This window comes from Ochotona princeps, chromosome 17 (genome assembly GCF_030435755.1).
Source record: "Ochotona princeps isolate mOchPri1 chromosome 17, mOchPri1.hap1, whole genome shotgun sequence".
NCBI lineage: Eukaryota > Metazoa > Chordata > Mammalia > Lagomorpha > Ochotonidae > Ochotona > Ochotona princeps.
Window position 1 is genome coordinate 46,975,507 of NC_080848.1, and position 26,485 is coordinate 47,001,991.

The following is a 26,485-nucleotide window of genomic DNA, read 5'->3' on the forward strand; positions in this document are numbered from 1 at the left end:
GCGTGCCCGGCAGCGCTCCTGGCCAATCCGGCGAGCGCTCGGCGCCGAGCGGGGCGGGCCGTGCGGGAGCTGGCCCGGCCTGCAGTGCGCAGAGGACGCGCGGCTGGACCATGTACCGGCTGCTCGGCCGGAGCCTCGGCCGGGGCCTGCTGCGGGCCGCGGGGCGGCGGGCTCGGGGCTGCTGCCCGCGCCTGCTGCCGGGGCCCGAGGCGGAGGCGGCGTCCGTGCCGCGCGCCAGGGCCCCGGGCCTGCTGCCGCTGCTGGCAGGTGAGGGGCGCGGGGCCGGGCGGGGGGTCGGCCGACAGGGACGCGCGCGGGCCGGGGACCCCCCGTGACTTCGGAGCTCCCCGTGACTTCGGAGCTCCCCGTGACCTCGGAGCCCCCCGTGACCTCGAAGCCCCCTTCCCGCAGTGCTCGCTTGGTTCTCGAAGCCCGCCGAGACCGAGGAGGAGGCGGCAGAGCAGCGGGAAGCGACGCTCGGCGCTGAGGACGCGAAGGACGGGACGGAGGCCCAGATCATCTGGCTGCTGAAGCGGGCTAAGGTGAGGAGGCTCCGGGGTTGCTGTCTGCGACGGGCTGGACACGGTCCAGGCGGCTCCGAGCCTGAGAGCCGCGGCAGAGGACGCGCACGGCTCCCCCTCCCCGGGCCTGGCCGTCTGCACCTGGGCCGCACTTGCTGTCATTCTTTGCAGCTGTGCCGGTGTGGCGTCCCTGCGGACGGGCTCTGCCTCAGACGTGGTCTGGTGTGTTCTCTGTCTCTGTCTCTCTGTCTCTCTGTCTCTCTCTCTCTCTGTCTCTCTCTCGCCCAGTTCCCGACCTGCCCTGCCCCCTCTTGACCCCGTCATCTCAGATGTCCTCGCGGACACATGGCTTTCCACCTTCGGTGTCTGGCTCGTCCCTTGCGTGTCGCCTGGCAGGCCTGCTTGGGCAGCCAGCGCGGCCACAGGATCCAGCTCTGCCCTCCCGCCGTCTCTGTGGGCTCTGGTCAGCAGCCTGGTGTGCAAGCCATTGGCTCCTGCTGCCCAGCTCCCCGGATACAGTGATTTAACAAAAATCCATGAGCTGGATGACTTGGCCTCCTTTGCTGGAGATCTTTGGAGCGGCATACCGCTGAGTTGATAAACCCCAAACGCCTTCCTGCGGCGTGCAGGACCCCAGCTGACCCATAGCAGCCTCATGGCACACCCGTTTGGCAGTAACCCTGTGGCTGGCCATCTTCCCTTCGTTTCTCCCAGAGAACATTCTGCTTGGCCTGAGAGGCGCCACTCATTTTTGCTCACTCATTTCTGGCTGGGTGATTCTCCCCCACACTGCTTGGTTTTGTTGACTCTGCCTCACTGCCCTTACCTCCCTAAGCCACTTACTTGCTTAGAAAGCTTCCCCTGACTGCCGGTGGAGGATACTTCCCCCCATCATGCCTTTCCCCGGCCTCCATTGCCCAGTTTTGTCACGTGGCTGTAGAGGAGCCGACCGGCCTGGGGAGAATCCAGGGAGTATCTGAGGAAGCAAGGACTTCCTTGGCTGTGTTGGGAACTGCAGCCAGGCCCCACTGGTGACGGCCGGCCCACTTGACATTCCGTGTTCTTGATCTTTGTCCAGCTGAGCATCATGAAAGACGAGCCGGAAGAGGCTGAGCTGCTTCTACACGATGCTCTCCGTCTTGCCTTTCAGAGCAACAACAAGAAGGCCATCACTTACACTTACGATTTGGTAAATTTCTAACCAATCTCAGCTGCTGATGGGGAAGGGTGGATGGAAGGGAAGAGCTAATTGTTTTTTTAATGTTCTTGACCTTCAAGATATCTTTCCTAAAACTCACTTCTTAACAACTAAGTTGTTTCTTTTCTTTCTTTTTAAAATAATGTGTTATCACTTATAAGATACTTGAGTGCCAGGCCAGAAAGAAACAGCTGCCATTATTATTTGCTTCTTCATTCATGGGTGTCTAGATCAGGTTTTATTATCAGCAAAGTAAACGCAACCAAATACTCACTTTAAAAAAAGATGTATTTATTTGAAACATGAAGCGACAGAGAGGGAGATACAGTGAGAGCTCATCCATCCACTGCTTTACTTCCCAAATGACTGCAGTAGCCTGGAACTCTAGGTGGGTCTCCCCTGTGAGTGGCAGTGGCCCGTGGCTTCCCGGGCACGGTAGCAGGGAGCTGGATTAGAAACGCAGCAGCTGAGACTGTTAACTGGCACTGTGGTGTGGGGTGCTGGCATTAGAGGTATAACTTGCTACATGACAGCACCCACCCCAGAATTCACTTTTTACGTCATTTCTGTACTATGCTTCTAGCTGATTAATTGTTAACACATTGTATTTATTCAGAGCAGGGGCAAGGACCCTTTTTGCTTATTAGGGCCATTGGATATCTATAACATCCCTGAGGCCATACAAAACTGGAAGCTGAGTCCAGCCTGCAGTTGCCTTGGCCCGCAGGCCTGGATGATTTCACAGGATGTGCCCCAGCCGCTGATTGAGAGAGCAAACATCTTTGACATAATGGTTTTGAAATGAGTAAGCGCCCGGTGTTCAAAACTGAAAAAAACAATGTGTAATTTGCTTTCAGATGGCCAACTTAGCATTTATACGGGGTCAGCTTGAAAACGTAAGTAACATCGTGTTGGGTTAACATTTTACACTTGAGAGGAACTAACTTAGGGAAGTGGGCTCAGCTGCTGTAACAGTGAGGCCTCAGAAGACAGTGGCCCGTGGAAAGGTTCATTTCTCCTTACTGCAGCAGCTCCAAGGTGCAGGCCAAGCCCTGAAGGCACGGCCGCTGGGCTGGGTGGGTGGGTGGCACGGTCCCCTGCAGGAAGGAAGGGAGGATGAAGGGTCAGCCGCTTTCCTCTGAGATGTGGCTTTAAAAAGTTGTTCCCGTACTTTGGGCCTCCACCTTGTAGCTAGAACTTTGTTGTCATGTGATGACACCTAGGTGCAGGGAAGGGTGATCTGCTAAAAACTGGGAGGGATTCTATAACTAAAAAGGCCGAAGACTGAGTATTAGACTGCTGGGATGAGAAATAAGTCTATGAAGCTGGGTTCGACTTGTCAGAAGTTGAAGGTGCACGCAGTGTGTGGTGTGCTGACACTTTGGTGTCTGTGTGAGTGTGTGTAACCGTCTCCTGAGGGAGGAGGCGTCCAAGCAGCGCTTAGCCCCCAGGCTCACACAGATAGTGAGGCCCAGGAAAAAGACAAAATTGTCCTTGTGCTTTTAGGCGGAACAGCTTTTTAAGGCGACCATGAGGTACCTGCTTGGAGAGGGCATGAAGCAGGTAGGAACACTGTCCTGTCGTTCACTGAACAGTTTTTCTTCTGTTGTTTTGGTTTATTGTGTTGGAAAGGCAGATGCAGAGAGGAGGAGAGATGGGGGTGGGGAAGGTCTTCCATCTGCTGGTTCATTCCCCACATGGCCGCAATGGCTGGAGCTGAGCCAATCCAAAGCCAGGAGCCTCTTCTGGGTCTTCCACGCGGGTGCAGGGTCCCAGGGCCTTGGATTAGAACTGGCGCCCATTTGGGATCATGGCACGTGCTGCGAGGCAAGGACTTTTGGCCACTAGGATACCACACTGGGCCCAGTTTTCAAAAATAGTTTTGCTTCTAGAAAATTTTTCCCAACTCTTAACGCACTTTGGCCAGAAAAAGTGGATTTCCCCCGCACCCCCACGTGTGTAAAGCCACCAGTCTTTTCACTAATGCATGAGCAGAGTTACTCAGGAGTTCACATTTGACCAGTTCCTCTGAACAGAAAATAGCCCTGAGACCTAAGTCAGATTAGGAGTTGGTTTTGAAATATTTTGTGCGGGCGTTTTGCTTGTCTTGAGTTTCCTTCGTTTCTCTTTCAACAGGAAGACAATGCAATCATCGAAATCTCCCTGAAGTTAGCCAGCATCTATGCTGCTCAGAATAGGTAAGCCTAGTCCGACGCCTTGGCGTGGCAGCAGCCAGCTTTGGGGCTACGGGTGGGAAGCTCTGACCCTGGGGTGTCCCAGCGCCTTCATTTGCCTAGAAGTCATCAGACTCTACCAACAATTGGATGGTCACACTCCAGCGTGCACCATCCCTCATCTTTGTAGTCTTCAGTTCGTTCATGCTTCTGCCTCTGCGCTTGCTGAGTGGAGCGCACGGCCCTCACACCTCGGGCTGCTCCGTGATAAAGCTGAGTTTTCTGTTCTTGGCGGTGGGAAGGGACGTTACAGTCCCGGTGCAGTTTAGCTTTTCCTGGTAGAGGAGGGGGCATATGGAAAAGCTGCTGGGGATAACCTGCCAGGGTATTAGGAAAGTTCCTGGGAAAATGGAAGGCAACATTTATTTTGAAATCCATGCATAGATTTTTTGTATAATTTTCTCCCCATGAAAGCTCTTCTTGTTTTTGAAGAAGCCACTTTCAGGGTGAGAGTTGGCACCCGAGGACTCACGTGGCTGCTTCAGGAGACCTTGCTTTTGGAGCAGATAGAGGCAGGAAGCTGGATCCAAGGCAGAGTCAAGGCTGCAAGCGAGTGCTCCCGACATGGGACGTGGGCTCCCAAGCAGTGTCCTAACTGCTGAGCCAAATGCTTGCTTCCTCACTTCTTGTTAAGAGAAGCATGCGACCAGAGAAGACAAGGCCAGGTTCTGAGTGTAGAAATGCTGATAGGAGTTAAAAGGGGAGTTGTTCATATACTTCTGGCTCTGGCAGCGAGTGTCTCGGTGGCCTCTCTCCCCGCCCCCTGTCCTGGCTTGAAAGTGTCCCTGCTGGCCAGGCTTGGGTGTGAGGGAAGGAGGGGAACATAGCAGAGCAGTGGAGCCGTCAGTTCTCCAGCAAAGCATGCGGGGAGGAGAGACGAGCTGTGTAGTGCCGCTGCTGCCAGGAACTGGGACCTACAGAGAACAGCAAATCTATGTAGCCAGAGAGGGAGAGTTTCTGGCATGTGCTGTCAGCAGTCAGTGTCCCTGCCCTGCTCCTTTGCTGTTGACTGCAGGTCCGTGAATGCCTTCCGGCTAGGAGCTGGCATTGGGGACTTTTGATCAGAGACCTGCAGCTGGGGAGAAGTGTGTCACAGCTCAGGTTTCTGGAAGGCGAGGTCTGGGCAGGAGTTGTCAGGGCAGGGTAGCTGAAGTCTCAGGGACATAGCTCAGCGTGTCAGGCTGTCACCACTCACTTGAGGAAGACTGCGGGGCTGTTGGTGATGGAGGTCATGGCAGTATGGATGACTTCAACATCTAAGAAGGAGCAGATTGACTCTGAGCAAACCCCTCTCCTTGTTTGCACTCCCTTCGCTGGTCTTGCTTAGACCTGTGCTGGAAGGACCAGGAGAGAAGAGGAGCTTGGGGAGAAGAAAATGACTAGCGGTGGACGTTTGCCTTACAGACAAGAATTTGCTCTTGCTGGCTATGAATTCTGCATCTCAACTCTGGAAGAGAAGATCGAACGAGAAAAGGAGTTGGCGGAAGGTGTCATGTCAGGTAGGAAGCCTGTCTCTCTCCTGCATGTGCCGTTCGTCTGAGGAGGGCTCTGCTGCTGCACCGCAGGACCAGAACATCTGTGCGGGCTGGGGAATGCCCAGGGAGAAGCAGAGGGTTAGGGTAGAAGTATGTGTGTGTATGTGTGAGATGGGGATGTTTAGCCTGTGGGTGGCATGTCCAGAATTTGTCAGTTAAGTTTAAATTACATATAACCTCTGGGAAATTGGGGAGCAGGAACTAAAGCCAGTCAGCATTCCAGGTAATAGCCTCTTGGCCCCAGGTGTAAAGTAAGTAAAGTGGTTGGTGTCCTGTTGTCCATCTTTACTCCCTATGGCAGACAGGGACAGGGAGCTCTTGACACTGGCATACTGGGAACCTTCCTATCTGACACTCAGGGAACTTGTTTTGGACCTGCCCAGTGTCAGGAGCCACCAAGGGCAGCAGGGTGGAGTGGTCCGCCTTGGGAACCTGGCATAATTCACGTGGGAAAGGCCCTTGTCTGCTGTTCCATCCTGTGCAAACATTGTTTTCTTCTCTGTTGCGTCCTTGAAACTACCTTTATCAAGTCCCCAAGTGCGGCGGTTGTTTCTTAGTCCTTACCTTACTCGTTGGCAGCTTTTGCTCAGGTGGGCATTGTTGCCGCTGGATGACTTGGGGCTGGCTTCTGGGCACTTCTCTGGGGCTCGTCTGGGCCAGCTGCTGTGTGTCAGTGGGCCCCAGGATGGCTTCAGCCCTCTTTCTCTGCCTTGCCTCCTAGGAGATGGCCTTGGGTTCAGTCTCCTTAAATATTAACACACCTTTCTGTGTCCCTGCACATCACAGATGGAGTTGGTTGCACACCTGGCATCTTGATATGCATGCCGTGCACAAACTTGGCTTCCACCACTTGTGTGACAGCAGCATCCATCCAGTTGCTGTGCCCCAATAACCTAATAGTGATCGCCCATCATTTCCAACGCATTTCTTGAATTGAATCCATCAGCTGCTCAAACTGGGTTAACTCTCAGTGTGATTTGTATCAGACCGAGTTCTATCGCCTCCTTGACCAGATTTGGCCCAGGCTGATGTGCAGCCTGGGTGCCCACAGGAATCTCACAGGTTCTCTTGCTCCTGTAACCTGTTAGCCATGCATCAGGTAGAGGCCTTTTTAGCACTGTGGTGTCTTTCCTTTATCTGTAGAATGAGCTCAGCATCCCCACGTGGACTGACCGTCTCCATGGTCTGGTTCCACTGACTTCCGTGTGACTCCTTGCTGCTTTCCCCTGGCTCCTCCCACTCGTCACATTTTTCTCTTGTTGTTTTTGCTCCTTAGCCACTCCAGATTCCAAGGCCATTTTACTCAGTATTCCTCTGCCAAGTTTCTTGAGCCAGATCTTCCCAAGGGCAGCTTCCTTCCTTCACTCGGGTCTCCGCTGGAAGGTTGTTTCCTCTTGGAGGCCTGCCCCAACTAGCCGATACATCTTCCATGCACTGGTTCATGCCCCAGATGCCTGCAGCAGTCAGGACTGGGCCAGACTGGAGTTTTGGAGTCAGAAACTCAATCCAAGTTGTTCACAAGGTGGCAGGAACCCATATACTTTGGTATCCTCTGCCTTCATGGCACGTTAGCAGGGAGCTGGACTGGAAGTGCAGGATCTGGGACTCAAACCGGACTGCACTGTGGGATGCCGGCGTCCCAGGTGCTGGCTTACCATGCTACGCTCCCGTTAATTCTGCACAAGTATCCAAGATCAGATTTATGTCGTTTTCATGGGCATGGACTGACTATCCCCATGAAAATATGACCTAAGATATAAGAACTTCACTTAGGGGATTTTGTTCCCTTTGTTGTGGATATGTGGATTTTCTTATGTGCCCTTAAAAAAAATTCAAATGTCAGTTAACAAAGCAATACAGTTGGGGTTGCCACATGGCTCAGCAGTCTAATCCTCTGTCTGCAGTACCATGTGTGCACTGGTTTGTGTCCCAGCTGTTCCACTTCCGATCCAGCTCCCTGCTTAGGGCCTGGGAAAGCAGTGGAGGATGGCCTACGTCCCTGAGCCCCTGTACCCATGTAGGAGACCTGGAGGAAGCTACTGGCTCTTGTCTTTGCACTACCCAACCCCTGCCTTTGCAGCCATTTGGGAAGTGAACCAGCAAATGGAAGATCGATCTCTCTCTCTCTCTCTCTCAGTCCTGCCTCTCAAAAATAAATCAATCTTTAAACAAACAAACAAACACAGTTAGGAGAAGCCTAATCTAGAATCTGCTGATTAAATATAGTCATCTTGTAAGGGTTAATGTCATATATCGGAATGTTACAACAGTTCTGTGGTACATTTATATTCACTTTTTATTTGTATTTTTTAGAATATGCTATAAATTTTTACAAGTTCACATTTGTATTTTTGTAATTAGTATCTAATATTACCTGTGTAGTATTAAAAATAACTAGTATTATATGAAATAGCATTTCCAATGGCTAAATCACCACTTTGGAATGCTCACATTTCATTATCAGTTTCATGGGTTCAAGTCCCCACTCTGCTTCCAGTCTAGCTTTCTGCTGATGCCTGTTCCGGGAGACAAGAAGATGGGTCAAGCCTTTGGGTTCCTGTCATTCTTATGGGAGATTCGGATGGACTCTGGGCTCCTGGCTTCAACCTGGGTGTTCATGAGCGTTTAGGAAGTGAACCCACCGGTGGAAGATCTCTCTCTCTGCCTTTCAAATAAGTAACATAAATAAACTTTTCAAAGAATTTATTATTTCTTTATTTGGAAGTCAGGGTTATAGTGAGAGTGTGAATAAATGAATGAATTGGGAGTATCTTCCATCCTTGGATCACTCCTCAGATAGCCAGAGCTGGGGTATTCCTGTTTTCATCTGGGTCCGTCATATGGGTGCGGGGGCCCAAGGCCTGTGCCATCTTCTGCTTTCCCAGGTTGTTAGCAGGGAGCTGGGTTGGAAGTGGAGCAGCCAGGACTCAAACCAGCACCCACATGACATTTCAGTGCCACAGGTGGAAAACTAGAATCCTACGCCACTATGCCAACCCCTCATAAATAATTTTTTTAAAAGTAATTGTAATACGTATTTGAAATATACTTAGTTATTTGAAAGGCAGAGTTAGGGGGCGAGTTCTTCCATCGCTGTTTCACTCCCCAAATGCTGTGATGGCTGGAGCAGGGCCCATCAAATCAGAAGCCAGAAGCTTCTAGGTCTCCCATGTGGTGCTATGCCACCACACTGGCCCCTCCCACAATTTTTTTTTTTAACATGTCTCACCTCTGTGTCCCTAGGAAGACAATGCTTAGTTTTACATGTGTCTCGCTCAGATGTATGCATGGGGCTAGTGTTGTGGTTCCAGGGTTGAGCATCCCTTGAGATGTGGTATGCCGTGTTACAGTACTGGTTCAAGTCCTGGGCTGGCTCTGCTTCTAATCCACTCCCTTACTAATGTGCCTGGGAAAACACCAGAAGATGACCCAAGTGCTGGGGCTCCCGGCTTTAACCTGGACCATTTGGAGAGCGAATCAGCAAATACAGTCTCTCTTCTTCTCCCCTCCCTACTCCCCGCTCCTCACCTCACCTCTGCTCTGCCTTTCAGATAGAAAGAAAAGTGAATAAAATGTTTAAAATTGTATAAATGAGTAAACACAGAATATATTTGTTTTCGGGCCCGCCTGAGCCTGTAGACCTTCCTGGGATTAGATTACTGTTGCTGGCCTTGCAGCTTTGTATACCTTCAGCGCCCAGCGTCCATGTTAGTGGTGTTCTGTGGGAGGAGTGGAGCTAAATGCCCAGGTACAGGACGGAACAGTGCATCACAGTTGTTGATTTGAAAGGCAGAGAGAGGACAGCCGCTCTGCGTTCACTGGGTCAACCCCCGAGTGTTGCCAGCGGCGGGGGTGGGGAGTTGCATCTGGCCCTGGCACTGTTTGGCAGGCCCCCCGTGCTCGAGCCTGCCGCCGTGCAGAGTGTGTAAGTCACACGAAGCTGGAGTTGGGAGTGGAGTGAGGTGTTGAACCCAGCTCTCCCGTATCGACTGTCAGCGTTGGCGATTGTGTCACACACTCACCCGGGACCTGTTTTTTTGTTTTGTTTTTGTTTGTTTGTTTGTTTTTTTAAGGTAGATTCTCAGTGTCCAAGTTGCTGGGTCAGAAGCAGCACACGTGTAGCTGCTGTTGAGTAGTGCCAGATGGCCCTTTGAAGGGACTGCCAACTGCGGCCTTGGCTTTGTGGCCTGGTCATGTCAGTTAGGGTGTGTCTGGGTCCTCAGTGTGGGAGTAGACACTCCAGTTGGGCCTTGCCGAGGGTCTGGTTTCTGTTTGAGATAAAGCACGGGGGACAGTGCCGTCTTCGGAGCAGCCGCCCAGAGCGTCACCTGTGGCGGGTTTTTACAACCAGGATAAGGCTGTGTGCCCCTTCCTCCCATAGCTCATTGACTTTCATAACCCTTCGCTTGTTAGTAATGATGTTATTATCTAGCATTGTTCTTGTTAAGCAACTGTTTATAAGAGACTATTTATTGGGGCTTTTTGTAAGAATCTTAACGCTTCGTGATCTCCTGGGTTTGTGTTCATACTGGTTTTCTGGGTTTGTTTTTTGTTTTTGAAGTGGCAGTGTGAGATGGACATGTGTGTAGTTTAAGCAGTTGGCAGAGGAGCAGGTAGGAACGGCCGTCCAGCCCTACTGCCCAATGCCTTGTGGACACTGTACATGTACCCCAGTCCCATTGTTATCAGTGAAGTTTCATGGGTTCAGTGCAGAATCTTCACTGGCAGCAAAGCGACAGGAAAGCTTGGCCCATGAAGAAGTAGGGCAGTGGGGATCCCGCCGACTAGCTTTAAGAGAAACGACTTAGGGCCCAACACCATGGCTCAGTGACTAAGCACCAGGATCCCATGCGGACACTGGTTGGTGTCCCAGCTGTTCCATTTCCCATCTAGCTCTCTGGGAAAGCAGCAGTGGATGGCCCAAAGCCTTGGGACCCTGCACCCGTGTGGGAGACCCAAATAAAGCTCCTGGCTCCTGGCTCCTGGCTTCAGGTTGGCTCAGCTTTGGCCATTGCAACCACTTGGGGAGTGAACAAGCAGATGGGAGATCTTTCTGTCTCTCCTCTCTGTAAATCTGATCTGCATTTCTAATAAAAATAAATCTTTTTTATTTTTATTTTTATTGGAAAGTCAGATTTACATAGAGGAGGAGAGACAGAGGAAGACCTTCCATCCAGTGATTCACTCCCCAAGAGGCTGCAACAGCTGGAGCTGAGCTGAGCTGAGCTGAAGCCAGGAGCCAGGAACTTTTCCCGGTCTCCCACGCAGGTGCAGGGTCCCAAGGCCTTGGGCCATCCTTGACTGCTTTCCCAGGCCACAAGCAGGGAGCTGGATGGGAAGCTAGGCTGCTGGGATTAGAGCTAGTGCATATATGGGATCCCGGCCTGTGCAAGGCAAGGACTTTAGCCATTAGACCACTGCACTGAGCCCTAAAAACTAAATATTTTTTTAAAAATTGGCTTGGGATTTAGGCTTTTGAAGAGATTTCCCCCCATCCTTTCTCACAGTTATGAGCATAGAGGAGCACAGAGGCACTCGGGTGTCTTCAGTGAGACACCTCGCCCTGCTCTGGGAGCGTGGCGTGCAGGCTCCCGCTCCACCGTTGATGGTAGGGTAGCAGGAGGGAAGCTTCCTTTGCCTTGGTTGTCTTTGCAACACCATGGTTTTCTTTGAACATCTGGCCTTGCCACTGCAGGCAGACGGTGGCCTGCGAGGCTGGGCCCCGGGGGCGGATGCTCCCTCTGCCTGCGGGCTCCTGGACCCAGCCTCGTCTTCTGCTCTCACACTCGGGATGTGCTGCCCTGTGTCTCCTCTCTCACTCTCTGCTCTGTCGTTTTACCTTTGTAGCCATTCAGAAGACACTGTTTCGTTTTTGCAGCTTTGTTATTAAAGTTGACGTGAGTTACACAGTAGGCATCCAGGGTTAGGGCATTTAATGAGTTGCCTGAATCTTTATCCTTATGAGAATTAGATCTGAATTCCTTTCTGTTTCTTTCCTTTGTTTTTATCATTCGTTAGTGTACGCTGATTGTCCAAGCTGTTCCGTGAGACATACTGATAGGTTTGGAAAGCTGCTCGGGGGTAGCCCCTGCTTCGAAGGATCTGGTCACTGTGCGAGTCAGAGACCACCAACCTTCCTTCTGGCTTTCTCTTTAGAATTTACTTTTCAAAGATTTATTTTTATTTCAAATACAGATTCATAGAGAGGAGATTCGGAGAGAAAAATCTTACGTATGCTGGTTCACTTCCCAAGTGGCTGCAACGGCTGAAACTGAGCCGATCTAAAGCCAGGAGCCACTTCCGGGTCTCCCATGCAGGTGCAGGGTCCCAAGGCTTTGGGCCGTCCTCGACTGCTTTCCCAGGCTACAAGCAGGGAGCTGGATGGGAAGCAGGGCCACTGGGACATGAACCGGTGCCCACATGGGATCCTGGTGCTTGCAAGGTGAGGATTTAGCCACTGAGCCATCATGTCAGGCCTTTTAGAATGTCTAAAGCAGTTTCAGTGTGCTGGGATTTTTTTGGTGTGATGTTGGTAACTATTAGAATGTAATCATTTTTTTTTTTTGTAAAGATTTATTATTATTGGAAAGCCGAATATACAGAGAGGAGGAGAGACAGAGAGGAAGATCTTCCATCCGATGTTTCACTCCCCAAGTGAGCCGCAACGGGCCGGTGTGTGCCGATCCGAAGCCGGGAACCAGGAACCTCTTCTGGGTCTCCCACGTGGGTGCAGGGTCCCAAAGCTTTGGGCCGTCCTCAACTGCTTTCCCATGCCACAAGCAGGGAGCTGGATGGGAAGTGGAGCTGCCAGGATTAAAACCGGTGCCCATTAGAATGTAATCATTAAGAAACTTGGGCTGGGCCCGGCGGGGTGGCCTAGTGGCTAAAGTCCTCTCCTTGAACTTACCGGGATCCCATATGGGCGCCGGTTCTAATCCCGGCAGCTCCACTTCCCATCCAGCTCCCTGCTTGTGGCCTGGAAAAGCAGTTGAGGACGGCCCAATGCATTGGGACCCTGCACCCACTTGGGAGACCTGGAAGAGGTTCCTGGTTCCCGGCATCGGATCGGCGCGCACCAGCCATTGTGGTCACTTGGGGAGTGAATCATCGGATGGAAGATCTTCCTCTCTGTCTCTCCTCCTCTCTGTATATCTGGCTTTCCAATAATAATAAATCTTTAAAAAAAGAAAGAAAGAAACTTGGGCTTCTTTTAGTGTTTTCCATGTGAATCTGTTCATCTGCTGAGTCTTAGCAACAATATATGTTTGAATCATGAGGACCAAATGTTCAGATTACAGAGTAATAATGCATAAACACCTTGTAAAATTTCTCTGCATTCTTCAATTTTCACTTGAATTTTATGTTTTCCACATGGATCCTAGTACCTCAGTCAGGTTCCCAGGGTGCTCAGAGACCACCTTACTAGATTTGCATTATGTTTGCATGTTAGTTGCCCACCTTAGTTAACACACCTTTGTCTGCAGACGTAGTGGGAATGTCGCCCAGGTGAGTTAGCAAGGACGCTTCTGCCTTGGAGCTGGCTGCTTGGCAGTAGGGGCCTGCTGTGGGGTGATGGCGGTATCGCCTCAATGGCCACATTATTTGAATTCTTCCCCACCGTCGCCTCAGTCTCTCCTTTGACTGAAAAGTACCAGAGTCAGTCGCCAGAATCTCATCTAGAAATGTCAGTGCCCAGCGGAAAAGGAAGCTTTAAAAAATCTGATTTCCATTTTTCCTTTGAGAAGCCAATAGAGATTTTCCATCTGCTGATGGACTGCTCGAAGGCCCTCCATCGGCAGGGTCAGGCCAGCTGGCTGCCAGGAGCTGAGGACCCTGTGGCAGGGACCCAGGACAGCCCTCACCTGCTGTGACCAGGGTCGGCCTCACCTAGCTGCCTGGGAAGTGGAGTACCTGGGATTCAGACCACGCCCACTGCTGGAGGGTCCAGTCAACTTAAGCCACAGTGCCAGAGGCCCACCCAAAAGGAGTCAGGTGTTACAGCATGAAGGTCATGTTTCCTGCAAGTCCCTGGGTGGATGCAGCCTTCCCCTCTTTTGGCTGGAATTGAATCGGGTGGTGTTTCTGAGTCCCTTGCCAAGTCCTTGGTCAGGATCTGTTCCTGAGGGTAGAGGTCCCCTCTGCCTGAGCGATGTGAGGAAAAATGGACAGAGGGCCATAACGGCTGCTCTGTTTGCCAGGGAAGAATCTGGAAGGTCTGGGTCTTCCCACTGGGCAGCCTGTGGCTCCAGCTGCCTGTGTTCATCATGTAGATGTGACAGTGATGTCATTCGGTTTGGTTCTAAGTAACTGTCGCTTTATATACTATTTTCATTACATCTGGGAAGTCAGGCAGTAATATTTCCTTTCAGATATTTCTTCAGCCTCTTTGTCCCTTTTATTAACTAGTTCATTGGCTGTAACTTCAGAACAACATTAAGTAATGGTGGTGACAGACAATTTATATATAAATATGTTCACTGTTATATGTTAGGCTCAAACCAGCATGCTTGTAGGTTATACTGCTGTGTAGTGTATATTGTTACACATTTATTTTTTTTTTATTGGAAAGGCAGATATACAGAGAAAAAAGAGAGAGCTTGAATCCACTGGCTCACTCCTCAAATGGCTGCAACAGCCAGAGCTGAGCCGATCTGAAGTCAGGAGCCAGGAGCTTCTTCCAGATCTCCCACATGGGAGCAGGGTCCCAAGCACACTGTCAGGGAGCAGATTCGAAGTGGAGTAGCTGGGACTCATGTAGGTATTGCAGGGGGCAGCTGAACTTGCTGTACTACAACCCCAACCCCATGCTGGATAATATTTGATGCTCAATTATTTCTAGAATTTGTGTTTTTTTAACATTTTTATTTGAAAGGCGGAGTCACAGAGGACTAAGATCCAGAGCTTCATCTCCTTGTTTATGCCCCGAGTGGTTGCAGTGGCTGAGCTGAGCTGACCAGGAGCCATGAGCTGCTTCTGGGTCTCCCGTATGGGTTCAGGGGCCAGTGGCCCAAGGCCCTGGACCATCCTGTCTCTTCCCAGGCCAGGGGAGCTGGATGGGAAGTGGAACAGCTGGGACATGAACCAGTGCCCACATCAGATGCTGGCACCACAGGTGGAATCCCAGCATGTAGTGCCATGTTGGCAGGCCCAAACTACTTCTGCATTTTTCAGTTCAAAAATTATGTCTGAGAAACTGCAACAGTATTCGTCAGTTTCTTCTTAAATGCCTGCAACATAATAGACTGGGCCAAGCTAAAGTGGGGAGCTAGGAACTCGGTCCAGGTCCAGGTGGGCGACAACAGCCCAGCTGCTGAGTCATCACTGTAGTTTTACAGGCTCGCTCGCTCGCTCGCTCACTCTTTTTTTTAAAGATTTACTTATTTGAAAGAGTTACAGGGGAGAAGGAGACAGTGAGATCTTCTACCCACCTACTGATGCACTCCCCAGATGACCACAGTGGCTAAAACTGAGCTAAGCCAGAGCCAAGTCAGGAGCTTCCTTCTCCAGGGCTCCCTCAGGGGTGCAGGGCCCCAGGTACTTGCCATCCTTGCCCGTTTTCACAGGCGAGCAGCAGAGAGCTGGGTTAGAAGAGGAGCAGCCGGGGCACCAGGCGGCACCATATGGGATGCTGGCCCCACTTCTTAGCCGCTAAACGGACCAAATGCTCCACTGGCTCTTTTTTCTTATGTGGAAGCCATAACTTGTTGTATCTACTTGTTGTTGCAGGATCGCATTGATGTCATCTAGTGAATTGGGAGACTCTTTGTGTTCTAAGTTGGGTGTGGAGCATTGCCTCCGGGTGACTTGTTGCCTGGAAGTGCCAGACTGCACGGAGCACTCAGAGGCCAGCTCTCCTTTGGAATTCATTCTCTGGCGCTTTTCTCTTAGCTGTTGACCCCTCAGACATTTAACTTTGATTCAGGCTTCCCGTGTGGGTGTCGGGGCTGAAGTGCTGGGGCCATCTTCCACTGCTTTTCCTAGTTCATTAGCAAGGAGCTGGATTGGAAGTTGGGCAGCTGAGACTCGAACCTACATCCAGATTGGATGCCAGGGCTGCAGGTGGCGGGTGCCCTGAACACCAGCCTTGAGGAGTTACAATGCAGTACTTTCTTCTGTGTCTGAAATCACATTTTTCTAAATTTGTAAATCTTTGAATTTATGGGGCCTGGCGAGGTGGCCTAGTGCCTAAAATCCTCACTTGCCTTCAACATGCCAGGATCCCTTATGGGCGCCGGTTCTAATCCCAGCAGCTCCACTTCCCATCCAGCTCCCTGCTTGTGGCCTGGGAAAGCAGTTGAGGATGGCCCAAAACCTTGGGACCCTGCACCCATGTGGGAAACCTGGAGGAATTTCCTGGCTCCTGGCTTCGGATCAGCATAGCACTGGCCGTTGCGGCTCACTTGGGGAGTGAATCATCGGATGGAAGATCTTCCTCTCTGTCTCTCCTCCTTTCCATATATATCTGCCTTTGCAAAAAAACAAAAAAAAACCCCTTTGAATTTACATATTCTATTGAAAGCAGTAGGTGTTTCACGTTGACTGCCCTGCTCCTCACTGAGTATTTCATCCATGGTGGGAGTTATTGGGGGTCGCCCCACTAGGCTGGAGCACCAGCTGGTGTGCGTGAAGACCAGGCCTATGGTGGGCTGGCTTTGCTGGGCCACAGCACCTGGCAATTCGCATGAAATACGGGACTGGGACACAACTGACCAGGCACCTCCATCTACTGGTACATACATTGGCTGGTGCAAGCGACAGACCAAGCCTGGCCCTGCACTGGCTGGCACACACAAGTCAAGTCTGAGGTCACCCCAGGTGAGGTTTCTTGGGGGACTCCCCAACTAGACCACTGGACTCAGACCCTGGCCCAGGAAAAAATTCAGGATGTGTAATTAGAGCGCATGTGTCAGGACCGGGCGCCCTCAGCTGCTGATGGCTGTGCAGCAGACAGCATGCCCGGATGCACACAGGGGACATGAGGCCAGCTCCTCTAGGCCAAGCTAGCAGCATGTTCCTGGGTCTGTGGGTGCACTGAGGTGGATTCTTGGCAACCAGTACCTTGGAAGTTGTCTCCACTTGGAGCAATGAAACTAACAACTTCTTTCAGAACTATCAAAACAATTCAAGCAACACTTTCGGAACACTCTTGGCCCACATTGGGGTCTTTAAGGAATCATGAGATGACTGTCCCCCATCCCTGGGTGCTAATACAGTTTGACAGCAAGGAGCAGGTCCCTCCCACTCCTCCCCTGGGGACACAGGAGACAAAGAAGGAAACATTTGTCCTACCCACTTTCCTCTGTACCTGGCCCCTCCGTTTCCTAATCAGAGGGCCACATGGGTGTGCATCCCTCTCAACTATGTAAACAGTGTTAAAAAGAAAATTTAAGAGCCTGGCATGATAGCCTAGTGGCTAAATCCTCCCCTTCCATGTGTCAGGATCCCATATGGGTGCAGGTTTGTGTCCATGCTGCTCCACTTCCCCTCCAGCTCCCTGCCTGTGACCTGGGAAAGCAGTCAAGAACAGCCCAAGGCGTTGGGACCCTGCACCCATGTGGGAGACCTGGAGGAAGCTCCTGGCTTCAGATCAGCTCAGCTCCAGCCATTGCAGTCATTTGGGGGTGGAATATCTATCTTTATCTCCTTTGATATAAATCTGACTTTCCAATAAAAATTAATCTTTAAAATAAATACATGAAAATTTTTAAATGTTAAAAAAAATCGAAGGTTTCATCCATTTTCATATTATAAAGAAAACATTTCTGGAAGGTTGAAGTGTTTTTGGCGGCATGACATCACAACTTGGTTCTCTGAGTGCCTGAACTCGAGAGCTGGAGTTGTGGTCCTGCTTCGGCTGCTTGCTGCCCATCTGCCCCGGACGGGTGTCCTCGTGTCTGTCACAGCTGCTTCTCCAGGGAAGTGAGAACAGTGGGCCTGCGTCACAGGGTTGTCAGGAGAGCCAGGGGCTCCGAGCTGTGCCCAGTGCTGTGCGGGCACTGAGCTCGCAGGCTGCAGTCTGACCCTGACGTGTTGAGCGGCGTGGTGCCTGTGTGACGTTCACCTCGCCATGTGTCCAAGCTGTTCTTCGCGATTCACAATTTCACCCTTTTGTCTTTCCTTTGGAAAAGGAGGGGATATTTTCGAAGTGCCAGCTTTTATTTGTTTTTCTCTAAATTCTGCTCTAATATATATATATATATATATATATATATATATATATATATATTTATATTGAAAAAAATCTGTTTAAAAAAGGCAGAAGGAGAAAGATCTTTCATGGGCTGGTTCACTCCCCAGGTGGCCACAACAGCCAGAGCTGAGCCAATCTGAAGCCAGGAGCTTCTTCCGGGTCTCCCACATGGGTGCAGGGTCCCAAGGCTTTGGCCCGTCCTCCACTGCTTTCCCAGGCTACAGGCAGGGAGCTGGATGGGAAGTGGAGCTGCCGGGGATTAGAACCGTTAACTCTGGGATGCTGGCCCTCTAGGTGGCAGATGAGCTCGCTGCACACCATGTGTTGGCTTCTCATTGTATTTTCCTGCTTTTCTTCTTAGACCCTTTTGGATTTGTAAGTGTGCTGATTAATTTCCAAGAATTTGTGAATATCCCATATTTCTGTTCTTGATTTCTAATTTTGTCTCACGGTTGAGTAACACGCTTTGTATGGCTTTAGTCCTTTTACATTCTGTGGCCTTGTGTGTGGTTTATCCTGGAGAATGCTGCCATGCTGTGGGAAGTGTCCATTCTGTTGGTGGCAGCACCGCTGCGGGTGCACCTGCTGGGCCCAGGGCTTGGCAGTGTTGTTCCGATCTTTTACCTGGTTATCCTGGGCAGAAGCTTGCGGTTAACTTTCCTGTGTCTCTAGCTCTCTTTGAATAGTCCAGATATTTGCCAACTGTCACTTCATTGAGAAAAATGATTTTGTCTCGAGGTATTTGTCACAAGTTTAAGTTTGACATTACACGCTCATTATGTACTATGGAGTTTTCAGTGTGCCTTTTCGAGAAAGCTGTGCTTGGGACTTTGAAAAGTTGGAGTGTATTTCCTTGTCTCTTGATAATTTTAAAGCTTTCTAAGATTAGCAGTCAAGGTGACAAGTTCTGTAATTCCTGTTATCGCTTCCCTTCTCAGTCCAACAGGCTGATTTCTGATGTGAGGGAAGGCTCTTCACACGTGGCGCTGTGCTGGCAGTCAGGCTGCCCTGGCAGCTCACGGCGTGGAGTGCCCAACTTTGCCATGGACGCAGCAGTGAGGGGACATGGGTGGGAAACCTGGGTGAATCCCGCCTCTTGGCTCCTGCCTGGCTGTCACGGACATCTGGGATTAAATCAGAGGATAGGTGATCTCTGCTCTCACTCTCTGTATCTGTGCCTTTTGAACAAATAAAGTTAATGATTCTGTTAAGAGTATACGTCCAGACAGATTGATTCATTAGAGGGAAAAAATTTCCACTTTGTTTCCTCTGCAGGATGAGTGCAGTTTCAGCCAGCTTAGTTGTTTGCTTTGTAAGTAGCCCATTTTCTTCTTCTTTTTTTTTTTTTTTTCAAGATTTTTTGTTTGAAATGAGAGCGATATCTTTTTCACCTGATGGGTGGTTCACTCCCCAAGTGGCTGCAGCAGCCAGAGCCGAGCTGAGCCAGTCCAGTGAGGAGCCAGGAGCCTGTTCTGGGTCTCCCATGTGAGTGCAAGGACCCAAGCTCTTAGGCCACTCTGCTGCTTTCCCAGGTCACAAGCAGGGAGCTGGATGGGAAGCAGGGCAGCCGGGACAGGAGCTGGTGCCCATATGGGATGTTGGCATGACAGGGTGGAGTAGTGGTCTGCTGAACCAGGGCGTGGCCCTGTGTCTTGTTTTCCTAAGTGTGAGTGTTCTCTGGTGTCTGAAGTGCCCGTGTGCCCCAGGGAGTGCCCTCTGGCACCGCCTTGTTTCAGGGCCTGGCTGTCCTCGTATGTCACTCCAGCTGCACCTGCTTGTGCCCTTCAGGGCTGCATTCACCCGTGTGGTCGCTTCCTTCTTCCTCACAGTCATCCTCTCTTCCCTTGGTTTTCCTGTCTATATTTGGGGGTATTTTTTTCAACATATTCCGCATTACTGCTTGGTTTTTTACAAAGTCAGCTATGTGCTTCTCCTGTTTTGTGTTAAGAGATTTCAAGCAAAAGGTTAAAAAAATTAATACCTGCTTATTTTCTCTTTCCCCTTGCAAGTTTCAGTATTCCACCATATTTATTTTTTGTAAGTTTGACCCCCAAAATACACTCCGCCTAACAACCACTTAAAGTTTGGTCTTGTTGGCCTGTTGATTGCACTTCTAGACATTAGTGAATGCACACAGTAGGGCTAATCTAATGCCACATTCTGTTGCGCATGAGAGGTTGTTCAAATTGTTTTTAAAGGTTTTTTTAGGATCTGTTTTTATTGGAAAAGTAGATTTACAAACAGAAAAAGAGGAACATCTTCTATTTGCTGGTTCATTCCCCAGTGGCCAGGACCAGGCCATTCTTAAGCCAGGAGCTTCTCCTGGGTCTCCCACAGGCCACAGGCAGGGAGCCAGAGGGCAGGTGGAGCAGCTGGGACATGCCCATATCAAGGTGGTTCAGATTGTGTGGTGAGAAATAATACTTCACTGATCATTTGTGGGTCTGTAGCTCTTTGCACATACAAAATATTTCCTGCTTGATAGAAACAAGGGTAGAATGGCTGGGTGCACACAGTAGACATTACCAACTGCATACCAATGTGGTCTTCTCAGTTCATGTCCCCGTTACTACTGTGGAGCATTCCCGGACCTCCCTGATGTATTATTATACTTAAATTCCTGGTAATGAAGAGGTGTCATTTGACTTAAATATGAGATTCGCCTTACTAGTGAAATAGAGCATTTTCATGTATACATTGACTAGATTTCTTGTTTTGAAAGTGATCTCTTCGTAGCCTTTGCTGAGTTTTTGAGGGGCTTTTTCTTAATGACTTAAGAATTCTTTGTATATCTTTTAAGGAAAAATATTTGAAAGAATCACAGGGCAGGTGGGTGAGAGAGATCAACTTGCTCACTGGTTCACTCCTCATATGGCCATGACATCTAGAGCTGGGCCAGGCTGCAGCCAGGAGCCAGGGCCTGGATGGGAGGGCCTGAGCACGTGGGCCGTCCTCTGTGCGTTCGCAGGGAGGCTGGCTGGGCAGTGGAGCCGCTGCAATTCAAGCTGGTGCCCGTATGAGACGAGATGCTGGTGTTGCCAGCGGTGCTTACTTGCACGCAACATTCAGGAATTAAATTTGGATATTAATCAGAATCTTCATGTTTTCCAGCTGATGTATTTTGTTAATAAAATCATTGCCTTTTTAGATAAAAATAGATGCCCTCTTCTAAACATTTGGATCTTTTACTGGTGGTCTTTATTTAAAGTTTGAAATGGCAGGAAGTAGCACACCACTCCCCCCAAACAGAGTTAAGTCCGTCCTTTTTGCCATTTGTAAAGTTTTCATAGACACATGCCGTGCTGTTAATTGTTTCTTTATATTGCTTTAGCTCAGCATTCTTAGTTCAGATATTGAGTGTCTATGTGCTGGGCATGCTGCTAGGTACGGAGCTGCAGCTCTAAGCAGTCACTGCCTCGTGGACAGAGCGACATTCCAGGAAGGACCCAGAGTGCAGCGTGGACACGCTGGACACGCTGGACGTGACATCCTGTAGTGGGTCTTATTTTCCTCACAGACTGACTGTCGGTAGCCCAGCTCTACAACTAGAACCAATTTATGACAAATAACTATAATTGAAGTTTGAATTAATATGTTTCACGTGGTTGAATGAATCTTTGAATGATTTGCAAAAATGACCCCTACTACTTAGCTTGTTTGTTTTTAAATATTCTTATTTGAAAGGCAGATTTTACAGAGAAGAAACAGAGGTCCTCTCTGCTAGTTTACTCCCCACATGGGCTGGTCCAAAGCCAGGAGTGTTCTCTGGGTCTAGTACATGGGTGCAGGAAGACTTGGGCTAGCACAGCTTTCCCAGGTGCACAAGCAGGGAGCTGGGCTGGAACTGGAGCAGCCGGGACTCAAACCGGCACTTACAGGGTAGCCAACGCCGTAGGTGGAGCATTAACATGCTTCCCCACTGTATGGGTCCCTAAGCTTTCTGATCTGTAAAAGTAACAATTTTTGTATTAATCTTTCAAAGACCAGTGTTTAAGCAGAGCAGAAATTCTCTGGTATTCCATAAAATCTAAGGTTTTGTCTTAGCTGGGTAGTGTGCTGGATCATTTTTCCATTGGTTTCTATAAGGTTTTTTTTAATCAGGACTGATTTTCTAAAAGTACTGTAGCAGTGTGTTTTTTCTCCTTTGGCCTTAATTTTGTAAGTTTTTCAAAGGATATTTTTCTTTCTTGTGGTCAGAAGGTACTGTGAATTTAAAACATTTTGAAATGCTTTATAATCAAGTTATTATAAGCAAGACTTGCATCTTACTAATCTTGTTTTCCGTGTTGCCTTCCACTCTGTTCTCCGCAGTTAGTCATGGGCGAGGATTCCCACTGGAATTTGTTACTTTATTCTCTGCTTCTTAAGTTATAGCATTGAGCATGTTTTCTGATTAGAAAAATGTTTTTAAAAGTTATTTTTCAAAGATATAGAAACATCTGCAGAAAATTAGCACAAATCCCAGAAATAAGCTTCAGGACTCGTTTTTAGAGCAGACAGGATCCGGGATTGGAATAATTGGAACATTGTTTTTCTGCGATGTTTTTGCCCGGGTAGACAGTGGTCCTTGGCTTTGAGTATCCTCGGAGAACAATGGATTTTAGCATCCTGTGTGGGATTCTAAGTCTCAAATTTATTGCAAGTTATCTTCTGGAACTTGTTTGTCCTTGAAAGGACAGAAAGCTCAGTTGTTCATTGTGTCTCAGCCTGTCTTCATTAGGTAATTATTAATTCATAATATTTTCAGTATTACATGGCTAGTTGATTTTACAGTTTTTGCTCAGCTTTTTGCTTAGTGAGCTTGTAGTTAAACCTGCCTACCTTTACCTGTGGTGCTTGGCTAGTGCCATCTTGTTTTGCCATTTTAAATGGGGTACAGCCACAAATTAACACTAAAAATTTATAATCTTTGTTGTAGTGCTTTGAAAACAAGCCTGTAAGTCAGTCTATTTTAGACTAAAATTAAAGATTTTTTAAATCTCAATTGTTTAGTCACAGTCCTTTAAAGGATTCTGTGTGCCATCTACATTCTTGGTACGTGGACAGTTTGGCAGGAATGCGGGATGGCCCGGGTGATGGGAGGGCTGCTGTTGAGCACTGTCTGCGGAAGCCTTTGTCCAGCCTTCCGTTTGCAGAATTTCCATCAAGTTTTGCTCCTTGCTGAGATTCAGATCATGTCCCAGAAGCTGTTACTTGTTGTGCAGGTTTATTGGTTCGTGTTCCCTAGACCTGGACCTCCTAACCTTCATGTTGCCTAGGTGTGGCTCAGACACTGTGTAGCTGATTCAGCAACATGTTTTAACAGGTGCAGAATCCCTCCAGTCTTCATTATTTTCCAAAGGAAAATAGAAGTGTTGTTTAAATTTGATGTCCGAGTCTGCATTTTAGGATTCTGAGTGTTGTTTCCCCACTGTCTTTTTGAGCCACATCTTCAAGATTTTCCATCAGCTTTTTGTTCATTGTCTGCTGCTGCTGGCTAGTGAGAGTTTCAACTAAAAATAACATTCCGCGTAACTGCTGCCTGGGCTGTTAATCTGCTTAAGATGTACGAGGAGGTTCCATGGCTCTGCTGGTGCAGAATGTCACTTGCATGGATCTGAAAGATCATTTAGGTGACCGAGGTGCCGGGAGTCTGTCCTGCCCCTGCCAAGTCCTGGTGACCCCCCCCCCCGCTGCTCTTTCCTTGGCAGGGGAGGAGAAGGCCAATACCCACCTGCTGCTGGGCATGTGCTTGGACGCCTGTGCCCGCTACCTGCTGTCCTCCAAGCAGCCCTCCCAGGCACAGAAGATGTATGAGAAAGCGCTGCAGATTTCCGAGGAAATTCAAGGAGAAAGACACCCACAGGTGAGGGAGCTGCGGCAGGAAAGCCCCGGACAGACTCCAGGCGTCCTCCCAGCTGACGGCGGAGAGCACGGGGTGGCCCTCAGGTGCGCCTCCTTGAGCCCCAGGTCACTCATGTTCTTGCACAAACCCCAGTGCTGGGTCGGCCCAGGACAGCCGGTTTCCCGCGAGCCCCCGTGTCTCCCTGCCAGCGTGCAGCTCAGTAGTACAGAGCGGGGCAGGAGATTCCCCTGGGAGCTCTGGGAGGACCAGGTTCCAATAGGATACCCTTGCCTCCTCAGCCCCAGTTAAGATGGCAGGGAGTGATGGTGGTGGCAGTAAACTAGAAACCCTTTTAAACATGTGTCTCCTCATTGAAAGCATGTTTTTAGGGGTGAGAAGTGGATCCCACAGGATACAAAAGCAAAACAATTTTAAAAGCTTTTATTTTTATTGGAAAGTCAGATATATAAAGAGGAGAGACCGAGAGATGAAGAGATCTTCCGTCCGCTGATTCATTCCCCAAGTAGCCACAACAGCCAGAGCTGAGCTGACTCTAAGCCAAGAGCCAGGAGTCTCTTCCTGGTCTCCCACACCGGTGCAGGGTCCTAAAGCTTTGGGCCATCCTAGAATGCTTTCCCAGGCCACAAGGGGAGCTGGATGGGAAGTGGAGCTGCTGGGATTAGAACTACTGCCCACATGGGATCCTGGAGCATGCAAGGTGAGGACTTTCGCTGCTAAGCTACTGCGACGGCCCAAAAGCAAAACCTCCCCCCTTCCAAGATATATTTTAAGGAGTCAGAGATTGATTTTTCATCTGCAGGTTCATCCCCCCCCCCCCAAATGGCACAATAGCCGATCCAAAACCAGGAACCAGGAGGTTCCTCTGGGTCTCCCACATGGGTATAGGAGCCCAAGAATTTGAGCCATCCTCCACTACTTTCCCAGGGCATAGAGAGCCTGGTTGGAAGTGGAGCAGCCAGGACATGAACTGGCACCCATACGGGATGCTGGCATCATAGGCAGAGGCTTAGCCTACTAAGCCATTGCACTGGCCCCAAAATAGCAAAACTTGGACTGAGCTGGGCACGGACGTAAGGTGGTCATGTTTTAGATGGAAAGGGAATTAACCAGAAGCGAGATGAGGCTTTATTCCAAAGGGTCTTTTAGCGAGGAATGTGGAGGCAAGCAGGAGTCCGTGTGACTGGGCACAACCTGCAGTTGACAGGCTCGTGTTGCTCACGTTTGGAATGCTAGCCGAGGACATGGGCACCCTGCACGTGGGGTCTGTCTCCTGTTTGCTTTGCAGACTGTTGTGCTCATGAGCGACTTGGCCACCGCCCTGGATGCCCAGGGCCGCTTTGACGAGGCGCATGCGTACATGCAGAGGGCGTCGGAGCTGGCCAGAGAGGTGGATCACCCCGAGCTGCACATGGTGCTCAGCAACCTAGCTGCGGTTCTGATGCACAGAGGTGGGCATCGTGGGCACGGGCAGAGGGATGGTGCTGGGCAATGCGGAGACTCATGAAGACGGCGAGGAAGGATAGAAGAAAGGTTAGGCCGAAGTAGCATCTGCTGTTCCGCTCACTTCTGGAGTCCCGTGGGGCTGGCGGGAAGCCAGGAGCGGCACCCCTGGTGGCTGCGTGACCGCCCACCTGCTGCCAGCGTGTCCCCCGGGGAGGAAGTGAAGCACCCCGGAAGTCACCTGGGTGTTTGAGTCTTCCCTTCAGGAACACTGTGAAATGTGCCTTTTCTTATTGTTCCTTCTCTCTGGGCTGTTTTAGAACGACATACACAAGCAAAGGAAATCTACCAGGAAGCACTGAAGCGAGCAGAACTGAAAAAAGACGAGGTCTCTGTACAACACATCCGGGAAGAGCTGGCTGGGCTGTCAGGGAAAAGCAGTCCTGTGCCTTGATTTGATTAAGCTCTGAGTCCGCGTTGTAGGGGAGGGTCCCAGGAACCAGGACGAGGTGTGCTTTCACTGCCACGGCTTTGACCTCCGGCTGGCTGTGGCCGCTGCGAGGACAGACGTCAGCCCGTGTGCTGCCCCTGACGCTGGCTTAGATTAAGACGGGGTGCAGGTGTGCGCTCAGCCCGGCACCACTGCTGCGAGGCTCGCTGCACTCACCCGTGCCCGCCCTCCTCACTTTATCGTTGTGGCCGACCAGCTACCTGGATCATGGCAGAGGGGGACAATGGTGAGTTGTTTTTCTTCTCCGTCTCATTGGAGCACACTGGGATTTAGTGCACGAAGGAAAAGTGTTGGCTTACAGTACTACCAAAATCACTTACGGAATTAGGCCCTTGTACGTAGAGCGCCGTTTAATCATCAACAGCAGTGGACCGTACACAGCTGATTATACGCAACTATTGAGAAATGAGGTAGAGACAAGCCATGCCGGGTGGTCCCACTCCTAGGCATGGCTGTGCAGTGGCTGTCCCCTATGGGGGTGAGTCGGCGCCGGGTGCTGTAGGACCCCTGACTGCATCTCTCTCACAGGAAGGGACTGCCATGTCGGCAAAGGTGTCACTTCCTCCAGGCCCTCGGTGCGCGTGCTGTAGTGCAGCAGGCTGGCACACTGCAGGGGGCTGGAGAAAAGGTTTCTTGGATCCCACGAGGAAGCACTGATGTTGGCTTTCCTGTGGGTGGAGGAAGGGACTGGGACTGATAGTGATATTTTTGGTTCATATGTACATACTGAAATAATCTTTTCTTAATAAACTAGAAATTACTCAACATGTACTGCACGTAGTCCAGTAATCTTTGAATTTCTCATTAAAAAATTCTTCCAGAAGAGTTGATGAAAATATAAGAAACTCCTAAAACTATACGTGTACATTTTACAGGTAAAGTTTCTTCCCCCTTTGTATCTAAGTTCATCTGTTACATTCCTTTAATCAGGTCTGAGAGCAGAGGAATAAATCAAACAGCTGCTGCCAGCCACTCACCTTCTGCATGGAGAATGCCCGCTCACTGCAAGGG

General features: G+C 50.0%; 1 protein-coding gene across 1 annotated transcript; it reads left to right on the forward strand.

Moving 5' to 3' along the window:
* The first annotated feature begins 69 nt into the window (after positions 1-69).
* Positions 70-25,441, forward strand: TTC19 (tetratricopeptide repeat domain 19). The gene is made up of 10 exons (XM_004599312.2): positions 70-267; positions 412-542; positions 1,600-1,710; positions 2,577-2,615; positions 3,226-3,282; positions 3,856-3,917; positions 5,358-5,452; positions 23,369-23,523; positions 24,809-24,971; positions 25,284-25,441. Exons 1-10 carry the CDS (start codon positions 111-113, stop codon positions 25,415-25,417), a joined length of 1,104 nt encoding a protein of 367 aa, XP_004599369.2. The 5' UTR covers positions 70-110; the 3' UTR covers positions 25,418-25,441.
* Positions 25,442-26,485: the final 1,044 nt, after the last annotated feature.